The 12,489-nt window shown below is 45.1% G+C and overlaps 1 protein-coding gene across 12 annotated transcripts in view; it reads left to right on the forward strand.

Moving 5' to 3' along the window:
* Positions 1 to 12,489, forward strand: part of DMD (dystrophin) — a 2,510,493-nt gene that overhangs the window by 2,250,407 nt on the left and 247,597 nt on the right. For all 12 annotated transcript variants that reach the window (XM_033949686.1, XM_033949693.1, XM_033949692.1 and 9 more), the window contains one exon: positions 7,828 to 7,906. In XM_033949686.1, the coding sequence (XP_033805577.1) occupies positions 7,828 to 7,906 (79 nt within the window). The remainder of the gene's footprint in view (positions 1 to 7,827; positions 7,907 to 12,489) is intronic.

Consider the following 12,489-nt stretch of genomic DNA (forward strand, 5'->3'; position numbering starts at 1 on the left):
TACAATCTAACTTGGGCAGATAGACAGACATGACCTATAGGGTTGGGGATGCAGAACCCAAGGTGAGAGGAGTTAGGAGTCGAAAACACTCTCAAAGAGTTGGGCTTTTAACTGGGCCTTAAACACTTCCAGAGACGGAGCCTGCCGTAGGGATTTGGGCAGCTTGTTCCAAGCATGCTGCGCTGCAAGGCAGAAGGGACGGAGTCTGGAGTTGGCATAGGAAGAGAAGGGCACAGATAGAAAGGACTTACCAGCTGCCTCTCGGTCATTATTTGTGCACTATGGACACAAGTAATAGATGAGAGAGTCTCAAGAAAGAGAGCCCTGGTGTTCAGACAGAGAATGTACAAAGTTATCCTCCTAATATTGTGCATGGTGGACCCAAGCAGAATTAGCAAGTTGGACCCATAAGAACATAAGCAATGCCTCTGCTGGGTCAGACCTGAGGTCCATCGTGCCCAGCAGTCTGCTCACGTGGCGGCCCAACAGGTCCAGGACCTGTGCAGTAATCCTCTATCTATACCCCTCTATCCCCTTTTCCAGCAGGAAATTGTCCAATCCTTTCTTAAACCCCAGTACCGTACTCTGCCCTATTACGTCCTCTGGAAGCGCATTCCAGGTGTCCACCACACGTTGGGTAAAAAAGAACTTCCTAGCATTCGTTTTGAATCTGTCCCCTTTCAACTTTTCCGAATGTCCTCTTGTTCTTTTATTATTTGAAAGTTTGAAGAATCTGTCCCTTTCTATTCTCTCTATGCCCTTCATGATCTTGTAAGTCTCTATCATATCCCCTCTAAGTCTCCTCTTCTCAAGGGAAAAGAGACCCAGTTTCTCCAATCTCTCAGCGTATGAAAGGGTTTCCATCCCTTTTATCAGACGTGTCGCTCTCCTCTGAACCCTCTCGAGTAACGCCATGTCCTTCTTAAGGTACGGCGACCAATATTGGACGCAGTACTCCAGATGCGGACGCACCATCGCCCGATACAACGATAGGATAACTTCTTTCGTTCTGGTAGTAATACCCTTCTTGATTATACCTAACATTCTTTTTGCTCTCTTAGCGGCCGCTGCGCACTGTGCCGTCGGCATAATTGTCATGTCCACCATTACCCCCCAAGTCCCTTTCTTGGGTACTCTCATTCAATGACAGCCCTCCCATCGTATAGCTGTACCTCGAGTTTCTGATTCCCACATGTAGTACTTTACATTTCTCAACGTTGAACTTCATCTGCCATCTCGTCGCCAATTCCCCTAATTTGTTCAAGTCCCTTTGCAATTCTTTGCAGTCCTCTTTAGTCCGAGCTCCACTAAATAGTTTGGTGTCATCTGCAAATTTTATTATCTCACACTTCGTCCCTGTTTCTAGATCATTCCTGAAGTACTTAGGAAACCAACCTATGCAATCTTAGTCCTCAACAAATGATCTCTAGTACTGTTAATCACTAATTTTGAACTTTCTTTATTCCACTCAGCCTGTAACCTCTTTAATCATTGTAAACCGCATAGAACTTCACGGTCCTGCGGTATATAAATTGTTATTATTATTATTATTCCTACGGCATTGCAAAGCATCATGGGAAGGAATTGCTCTCCAGGAGAAAAATTCCACACACACAAGCCCCACAGACACAGACAGAATTCCAAATTAACTGGATAAGGCTCACGCCACGCATATTTCTCTCTTTCCCACCTATTGTAGTTATCTTGAAAACCCAACGGGTTGGGCTTTGCTCTTGACAGGACTGGGAGTCACAAAGTGAGGTGTCGGTAGAGCAGGGTTTCCATTGCTGTGGCTTGAGTTGGTGAGTGACTTAATGAAGTAGAGAATGACACGGGGTCAGAATTTGTCCCCGTCCCCAAAGTTAACCCCAGGAACCCACCCCCGTGTCATTCTTTAAGGAGAGAAGGAAGAATCAGAATATGAATGGGCCCTCAAGCCTTGCATTGAAGAATGCTGATGTTTCTATGACTGAGGTTGAGAGAGAGACACTAAAGAATTGTTTATTGAAAGCTTCTATTCCACTGCTAATGACTGGGGGAGTCAATTCAAAGTGGTTTATATGAGCTTTGTAATGGTGAAACAATACATGAGCTTCTGTAAAGATGTTACAATACAGAGTTAGTGTTGGTTCTCAATACAGGGATAGTTTTCACAGTTACAAGGGAAGGTAGTATGTGGGTGAAATTTACACTCCTGCTTCTCTTACACACACACATGGAAACAGAGGTACACACAAAAATACAGACTGCACAAGCGGTGGGCCCACAAGCTTCCCCCCCCCCCCCCCCCCCCCGATGTCAATTCTGACGTCTGAAAGGAAGTTTCGGGTCAGCCAGGCAGCGATTTGGGTCAGAATTGACATCGGGGGGAAGGCTTGTGGGCCGGTGGCATGCAATCACTGCATGCGCCCGGCCCTTCCTTGCAGCGGCTTCAGCGGGGGGCAAATAGGAAAAGATCCTGGACTCCACGATCGACTCGCGTTGCCTTTGCAGTCTACCGATAGATCGCAATCGACGTGTTGGGCACCCCCGCAGTAATGTAATTGCTGAATGGTAACAGTTTGCACAATGATCCTAAAATCATAATATGGCAACATCACTTTTAATCTACTAAGCACTGATCACAGCCAACACCTGTTCCTGCATACTCAAGCTAGCATCTAACCAAACCCCCCAGTGTCTTAAGTGCTTATGTATTGGAATTCTCATATTATTGATTTCAATATATTGTGACCACCTAGAGCAGGGGTCTCAAAGTCCCTCCTTGAGGGCCGCAATCCAGTCGGGTTTTCAGGATTTCCCCAATGAATATGCATCACATCTATTAGCATACAATGAAAGCAGCGCATGCAAATAGATCTCATGCATATTCATTGGGGAAAATCCTGAAAACCCGACTGGATTCCGGCCATCGAGGAGGGACTTTGACACCCCTGCTCTAGAGTCTTCTTCCTTCCCAATCAACCTCACATCAGTCTATGCCAGCTTGTGATCCATTATTCATGTATTAACAGCTTGTAAACACATAGACAATTTTGGTTGCAGCTCCATTGTCCAATCATCCATTGGAAAAAAAAAAAATCCCAACTGAATATCATTTGCATAAAAGGAATAGCTCGGTTTTGAATGTTGAACTACTTTTCCCAATGACACCAAATACAAGTTTCTATCTCCTCCTCATAACCTTTGGGTTATCTTTGATTCCTCTCTCTCCTTCTCCGCAAGCCTGTCGCTTCAGCCTCTTTAATGTTACCACAATCCGACCTCTCCTTTCGGAACCCTCTAGCAAAACCCTTATCCACACTTTCATCATCGCTAACTTAGATTACTGCAAATTGGTTCGCTCAGGTCTTCCGCTCAACCATTGCTCTCTCCTTCAATCCGTGCTTATATTTCGCGAGAGATGCCACACTCATCACTTCACTGCTCCACATCCATTTCCGAATACAGTTCAAACTCCTCTTACTCACCTACAATTTTTGTATATTTCTGGTGGTGGGTTTTAGACATGTGTTTCTGTATGTTTGTCTGTATGGGTGTTGTGCATATTTGAATATCTTTAGGATATGTATGTGTTACATTAAGTTTATTGGTGCATATTTTTTCTGTATGTGTATAGAAATAGAAATAAATAAAATGCTACCTTTCTTTGTATGAATAAGTGTTTATTAAAAAAAATTTTCCAGAGTAAATTACAAAACCATATACCCATATTAAAGCACGTGTACAACCACAACAAGCCCCAAAATCAACCCCCAAATCCCACCCCTTGACAAAATATCCCCAAGGGCACAATTCCCTTACCCCCTTACCTCAATCCTTCCCCTATCCCCTCCCTTTCCGCTTACCTCGATCTTTCCCCTATCCCCTCCCTTCCCCTTTACTTAGATCCTTCCCCTATCCCCTCCCTTCCCCCTTACCTTAATCCTTCCCCTATCCCTCCCTTCCATCTTACCTCGATCCTTCCCCTATCCCCTCCCTTCCACCTTACCTCGATCCTTCCCCTTCAGCAATAACAGCAGCTGAGTGAGTCCATGACTCTCATTCCAGGTCATAACGACCATGATGTTGATATATTAATTTCTCAAAATCTCCCAACAGTCTCAATCATGAAATCCAATCAAATAGGGTTGGTCCTCTGGATTACTTCCACTTGGCGGTGATCTCACATTTAGCCAAATGCTAAACACAGTTGTTTTAATTTCACTTGTAACTTAAACCGTCTACCGTTAGACAGGCTTTGGGGTCCAAGGGATGAGGACCAAAATTGTTTTATCTTCTCACAGGTCCACCATATATGATAAACACGTATCAGTTGCTAACATAGGAAACATGGCTTAAAGTCTGTCCGGTGTATAGTACCACTTGGTAATTATCTTATAAGCATTCTCCTCTACCAATACACAAATAGATTAATATCCTTTTCCACTCATTTTTAGTAAGTTCAATGCCCAGATCAGCCTCCCAGGAGAGCATAAACCCATATTTTATGAATTCCCTTCTACTAAGAAACATATAAAACTGAAATAGGACCTTTAAGGGTGCCCAGGGCCATACATACATTTTTAAAATGCTCTGTGTCATCCCTTAACCAGCCGTGATGGCAAATAAAGGGTTTGCAAACTAGGAAATTTATCTCTAGGGGTAAGAACATAGGTACTCTTTAGCTCGTCAAATGGGCATAGTTATCCTACATATAAAAAATGGTCGGAATCTAATTAAACCAACACCACCACCACCCCCTGGAAAGTCGGTTCAGAATGCAAAGAAGCCTTGGAAGAAACCTTGGACCGGCACCAAATTTAATATTCATTTTGTCTCAGATCCCTAACAAGTGTTTCATAAAGGGATTAATCATGTTTCTATAGTAATCATGCGGTCCTTAATAGAGGTCTTAAAGATGCTCTTGCTCCAATATGACTCTAATCTAATCTAATCTGGGATTTAGGAGCAAGGATGCCTTGAGATACGATTGCAGTACAAGACTTTGGGGATTCTTTGAGATAGAGATTGTCGTACCATCCATTTAAAGAGGCAATTTGGGACAGTAGAGAATGACACGGGGACAACTTGTTTCCCGTCCCCGCAGGAACTAATATCCCCGTTCTGTCCCCGAAAATTCAGTCTCTGCCCCATTCCTGTAAACTCTACCTTAACCGCACAAGCCTTGAACACTTACGATTCCATTCAAATGTAAGGAAGTTCTTCTTCACCCAGAGAGTGGTAGAAATCTGGAACGCTCTTCCGGAGGTTGTTATAGGGGAAAACACCCTCCAGGGATTCAAGACAAAGTTGGATAAGTTTCTACTGGAACAAAACAAACGCAGTAAGGCTAGACCAGGGGTGCGCATCTCCGGTCCTCAAGGGCCGGAATCCAGTCGGGTTTTCAGGATTTCCCCAATGAATATGCATGAGATCTATTTGCATGCATATTCATTGGGGGAAATCCTGAAAACCCGATTGGATTCCAGCCATCAAAGACCTGAGTTGCCCACACCTGGGCTAGACTCAAATAGGACACTGGTCTTTCACCTAAGGGCCGCCATGAGAGCGGACTGCTGGGCACGATGGACCACTGGCCTGACCCACCAGTGGCAAATCTTATGTTCTTAGGATTTAAAAGTATTTGAGGCTTGTGCAGATGAGGACGGAGAAATGGGGCAGGGACAGGAAAAGAACTCGCCAGGACAGGATGGGAAAATGAGTTCCTGCGGGGATGGGGAAAAATTTGTCCCCATGTCATTCTCTACTTGGAAGAACAGAATAGAAAATTGAATAAATAAATAGTGTGAAAAGTTTCAGCCTCTGATAACCAGAGCTACTATTGTGACATCATAATGCCTCATTCCACCAATAAGAGCCAACCTCATCAGTGATGTCACAATGCCTTATTCCACCAATAAGAGCCAACCTCATCAGTGATGTCACAATGCCTCATTCCACCAATAAGAGCCAACCTCATCAGTGATGTCACAATGCCTCATTCCACCAATAAGAGCCAACCTCATCAGTGATGTCACAATGGCTTCATTGTCCTGTACTTGGCTCACTTTTGCTACATTTTGATTTCTAGAGCGGTGCAGTGTAGAGAATGGCATGGGGACAATTTTTTCCCGTCCCCACAGGAATTCAATTTACCCATCCCATTCCCATGAGTTTTGTCGCTGTCCCTGCCCCATTCCTGTAAGCTCTGCCTTGACCGCATAAGCCTTGAACATTTATGATTTTAAGGTGTTTGAGGCTTGTGCAGATGAGAACAGAGCTGGCAGGGACAGGAAAAGAAGTCACAGGGACGGAACGTTAAAAATGAGTTCCGACGGGGGAAATTTGTCCCTGTGTCATTCTGTATGGTACAGCTCATAGGAGTTACAGGAAGTGCATTAAATGAACACTTAGGGGAGGATTCCAGAAAGCAAGAGACCTAATATGGCTCAATGAAAGGTTCCCTGATGCCACTTTTACATGGACAGAATTCCCAAGTTAAGCAGCCCAGTAATAGCACAACAAATTTGGAACCACCTTTACCCCCTAGTCCACCCCCTACTATAACCAATCTTGGTGACTTATCCTCCCATATAAACCTATCTGTATCCCCCTGAAAATGTTCATCAGAACCTCTGGAGGAATCAATATCGATAAAGTTTGAAATAGAAACAACAAACAAGGTAAAAATAATCATCTTAAGAGCCACAAATTGATCCCACCAAGACAGCCAATTCTCCCTCCATTTGCTTAAAGATGACATCATAATTTTAAGTATACAATAACTGCAAATCCCTACTAAGTTGAAATCCCAAATGCCCAATTTGAGATTTTGCCCATTTAAATGGAAAATTGTGTTGAAATAAATTCTTTTCAGACTGATAGAAACATGATGGCAGATAACGGCCAAATGGCCCATCCAATCTGCCCATCCACAGTAACCATTATCTCTTTCTTTCTCTAAGAGATCCCACATGCCTGTCCCAGGCCCTCTTGAATTCAGACACAGTCTCTGTCTCCACCACCTCTTCTGGGAGACTATTCCACGCATCTACCACCCTTTTTGTAAAATGTATTTCCTTAGATTACTCCGGAGCCCTCTTAACTTCATCCTCTGCCCTCTCATTCCAGAGCTTCCTTTCAAATAAAAGACTCGACTCATGTGCATTTATGCCACATAGCTATTTAAATGTCTCTCTCATATCTCCCCTCTCCCGCCTTTCCTCCAAAGTATACAGATTGAGATCTTTAAGTCTGTCCCCGTATGCCTTATGATGAAGACCACACACCGTTTTAGTAACCTTTCTCTGGACTAACTCCATCCTTTTTATATCTTTTTGAAGGCGCGGTCTCCAGAATTGTATACAATATTCTAAATGAGGTCTCATCAGAGTTTTATACAGGGGTATCAATACCTCCTTTTTCCTACTGGCCATTCCTCTCCACGGGAATCCCCCAAATTACCGTTTTGTCCAAGTTAACTTCAAATCGTCCAACAATTCCAAAATCCTCCAGTTCCTTCAGATTTTAACCTTGGTTTTTTATTTGCAGTGTATAAAATAAATTGAACTTGAACTAGAATGACCGGAAGTGACATAGTCGGGGTTCCCACATACATTAAGATGTCATCTGCAGAAAGAGCTATTCTATTACGAGAATCTCCCATCTAGAATATCTGAGATTGGGATGTTACCTTTTTTTATTGACTAGCTTTTGAAGGCAAGACCTTCTTTTTCGGGTCAGAAATGAGCAAATAATATGTTTGTGTGTATTGGTTATATGTGTTTGGGGGGATATTGTGAGTGTGTGTTGAGAGGTGTAATGTGTTTCTGGTTTTCTCCTCAGGTCTCTATTGATGACCGCATCAGGCATTTGCACGAGGCGCATCGGGACTTCGGTCCTACGTCACAGCACTTCCTTTCCAGTAAGCATTTTTCCATTTTGTTGCCTCACTTAACACACTGCATGTTTGGAGGTACAGGGGGGGTTGGGGTTTTGGGGGTTCAGGGGTATCAGCGGTTGGGGCGGGTCATGGGTTCAGGGGGGCCTGCAGGCAGTTAAGGAGTGGGCATCCCTCCTGCCTATCACGGTTGGGGGTGCTTCAGGAGTTCCAGCAGGAGGGAGTGAGCATTCCTCCTGCTGATGTCAGGGGGGGTCCTCTGCCACAGCCGCCCAGCTGATTGTGGCAGTGGCATTTCTCCCCCCAATCAGCTGTAGCTTCAGGGAGCACTACCAGCTCAGCTGGATCAGGAATAACTTCCCCTGCCAAGATCAGTTTATGGCTGCTACAACCTGACTTTAGGATCCCAAAGCAGCAAAGATAGGTGGATCATATGTAGGCCAGGGTTTTCGGGCCTGCATTTCAGCCGCGATTCTGTAACCGGTCTGCTTTTAAGGTGGCCACCGACATAGATGCTGGTTACAGAATCTGGCCCTTAGAGTTTAAGAACCCCTTCTAAAAATCCAGATTTTTCTTCCGTGAGCGTGCCAATACCAGATATAATTGGTCTGCCAGGTTTATGGATTTTTGGCAGCATCTAGAATGTGCCCACAGAAGGATGGTTAGGTATGAGTTTCTTTAAATGTGGTGAAACTGCAGGAATGATTTTCTGGTGAAAGGAAATTTTAAGAGAATCCAAGAACGTAAGACCTTTGAAATTAATATTCTGAACTATTTTGACACCTACCAGACAGGACTTAACAAAGATCTGAGCTTTCTTTCACACTATAAATCAATTTAAAAGTGCTTTGTCACTTCTCTGTCTCCTGCCCACCCACCCCTCCCTCTTCCTATCCCCCAAATGCTTTCAGGTTTTCCTTATATATACTGGTATTGGTCAGCATTTGCTTTTTTCTGATCTGAAGAAGAAAGGTTACCTTCGAAAGCTCATCATTAAATGCATTGAGTTAGTCCCATAAAAAAAGTATCACCTTATTTCCTTAATTTTATTTCTTTATATTACCTTGGAAAGTGGACTAACATGGCCACCACACTATTTCATGTCCTATCCTGAAAATCTGCTTTAATAAAATGACCGAAACTGGAAAAAAGAGTTGCAAGACCAAGCCCCATTTCAGGGTGGGGTATAAAGAGTCTGTGGACTGAGCTCTTTATAATAGTAAGTGGATTCTTGTGGATTTGAGTGTGTGGCGTTTCTTTGGAAGAGAATCCCCGGTACCACAGATTCTGGGAAGCAGACACGCTTAAGCGTTTGAGCACGAGCCGCTCTGTGGGTTTGTTCCTGAGAGCTGCCTTTCTCCTGGGCCTGGGAACCTGCCTGGCTTTGACAGGACTTGGAACAAAAATCATCGTTTGGAGCTGGATGCTCCCGAAAGTAGAACGCTTCCCGGTGATCATCTTCAGGGTGAACTTCAAAAGCATCAGTAGATGGGGGGGAAAATATCCTGTCTTTCTTTAGTAACATTTGTAAAAGAGCAAGAAACAGTCCAGAGCAGCGTTTTCTTCACTTCTGATGGCTTCCGACCCTTGTTGGGGGTGACGTGATCAGTGGATGTTTACTGTTTCTATGTATTGGAATCGCTAAACCTCTTCTGAGGACCCCATAGCTGGTTGGGTTTTGAGGATAGATCCACAGTGAACGTACAAGTGGAAAATTTGTATGCATGAAAGGTGCTGGTATATGCAAATCTGCATCATGCATATTCATGGTTTGGTAAGCCCAGATGTAGGTATTAATTATTGTGGTCGGCTTTGTTGAATATCAGTAGAAGACCTTGTAACTCTTACATTCAACAGAGCAGTGGCATGGTAAGGGGGAGCAGAAGGGATGGACCGCCCCACGTGCCGTCTCGATGGGGGGCACCAGCACCTCACTGCCTCGCCACACCATGCCCCGCTCGCGACATCCCTCCCCCCCCAGCCCATACCTCTGCAGATCTTCGCCAGAGTGAGCAACTTCTCCTGGCTGTTGCTCAAGCTGGCCTGGTTCCCTTCTGAATTGCTTCCAGGTCGCGGGGTCAGGAAGTGGCGTCAGAGGGAAACCCAACGCTGGCGAGAGCAGCAGGCTGGAGAAGCCATTCGCTCTGGTGAAGGTTTACAGAGGTGCATGGGGGGAATGGAGAGCGCGAGTGGGAAGTGGTGGGAAGGATTAGCGTGGGTGGGAAGGAGCAGCGCATGGGACGACACCACTGAAACAGAGTAAATGATTACAAAGGATCTCTAAAAATTAAGGAAAGAGGCTGGGCCTTATTATTGGTACAGTCAAAGCAGTCGACACATTCTATACAGGTCCTTATTTTGCGCCTTGAGCAATGGAGGGTTAAGTGACTTGCCCAGGGTCACAAGGAGCTGCAGTGGGAACTGAACCCAGGTCCTCAGGTTCTCAAGCTGCTCCTCCTGATAATTCCACCAGGGCACTGCCGTACCAGGCAGGAAGGCTGAGCATTACATTTAGAAGGTGCTTTGAATTCAGTACCACGAGAACCACTTTAGGCATGCCTGACATTAGAGATTTCTAGCAGCGATAAAGGTTACCCCAGGGCAACGGTTGGTGTAAGAGGACACATCTATGTGTGCGACTGATATTATTCCATAAGTTGCTTGTTGTGCTGGGTGCCACGCCCACAGCCTGCTCATGCTCCGCCCATGTTACATCCCTCTAGAACAGGGATCTCAAAGTCCCTCTTTGAGGGCCGCAATCCAGTCGGGTTTTCAGGATTTCCCCAATGAATGTGCACTGAAAGCAGTGCATGCACATAGATCTCATGCATATTCATGGGGGAAATCCTGAAAACCCGACTGGATTGCAGCCCTCGAGGAGGGACTTTGAGATCCCTGCTTTAGAAGTTATACATATGACCCCCCCCCCTCCCTCAATAAATGCCTCTGCTGCACAGCAGGAGCAGGAGAATTTTCCGGGTCGCTGAGAGATGCGTGAGTAGGAGTAGAGAATGACACGGGGCCAAATTTTTCCCCATCCCCACGAGTTCTATTCCTGTCCCTGCCCCATTCCTGCAAGCTCCGCCCTCATCTGCACAAGCCTCAAACACTATAAAGTCATAAGTGTTCGAGGCTTGTGCGGTTAAGGCAGAGGCTAAAGGAATGGGACAGGAAGAGCGACAAAACCCACGGGGACGGGACAGGGAAATTGAGTTTATGCGGGGATGAGGAACAATCCCAGCCTGCTCCCTGTGACTCCATTGCCTGAAATACCCCAGTTAAGATTGTGAGCCTGCCGGGACAGAGAGTAACTGTGAAAAGGGCGTTAATAAAGCCCAACAAATAAAATAATATGAATAGAAATTTGTTTAATAAATTAATTTAAAATATGGATACCATAAACAAGCACCTTGGCTAGATCAATTCAAATCAAATTTAAAGACCTTCTAATTCAAAGATGCCTTCGAGTTATAGTTCCCTAATTATCACACAGATGAAATCCTTCCCCTCCCTGTTGTACTTACCATCTACGATTGTATTTCTAGCCCCTAACCCAAGGGTGTCAAAGCCCTTCCTCAAAGGCCGCAATCCAGTCGGGTTTTCAGGATTCCCCTAATGATCTGTTAGCATACAATGAAAGCAGTGCATGCAAATAGATCTCATGCATATTCATGGGGGAAATCCTGAAAACCCGACTGGATTGCGGCCCTCGAGGAGAGACTTTGACACCTGTGCCCTAACCTATAGTCTGATCCTGTACGTCTGTTATTGAGATCCAGATTTGATATTTTTACCTCTGTATGCCGCTTAGAAGCTTGATAAGCGGGATAACACAATTTAAACAAACTTGAAACCCAACAACACTATAAAGGCCTGAGCCACTGGTCGCTTTCTCCTCCCCAATCGTGTGTTTGCTGATTCACAATACAGTATGTTGTTTATACACTTCTCCCTCCATATTTGCGATTTCCGTACCCGCGGTTTCAATTATCTGCGATTTTTCGGCCACTGACGCCATCCCCCAAAAAACGTCATCACTCCATTTTTTTCCACGTTCTGTACAGTACCCTGAAATCCAGTGGCGACAGGGGGAGCGAAGGGGCGGGCTGACGCATCGAAGCAAGGAAGGTGGGATTGCGTAGACTGCCATTGGTTTCCTGTGCTGGCTGTCAGGAAATGGACTGCCAGTCACATAGCTGGGATAGTTGATTGGCTGAGTGACATGTCAGTGTCGCCTGGAGGACCGGGAACAGGGTGAAGCAGCATGCGCGATTGAGCGGCTTGCCTGACTACATAAAGTTTGGAGTGAGTGGTAGGGAGGAGCTGGTGTTTGGAAGTAAGCGTAGCCATGGAGTAAGTCACACAGCTGCCCCCCCCCCCCCCAGGCTTGAATTCGGTGGTCATGTTGGAAGAGCTTTCCTCTGGGAGTAGAAGAAAATGTCTACCATGAAGTGCTGCCGGGGACCCTTTGCTTGTTATGTTTTGCTCTATCCTGGCATTGAACAGTAATAGCGGAGTTCTTCTGACAAATTGCTTGCCTGCCCTGAAATCGCTGGTTATTCGCGGTTTCATTAGTAAAAATGATGGCGTTTGTTTAAAACCGTGAA

The sequence above is a fragment of the Geotrypetes seraphini genome, chromosome 6, assembly GCF_902459505.1.
Source record: "Geotrypetes seraphini chromosome 6, aGeoSer1.1, whole genome shotgun sequence".
Classification (NCBI taxonomy): Eukaryota; Metazoa; Chordata; class Amphibia; order Gymnophiona; family Dermophiidae; genus Geotrypetes; species Geotrypetes seraphini.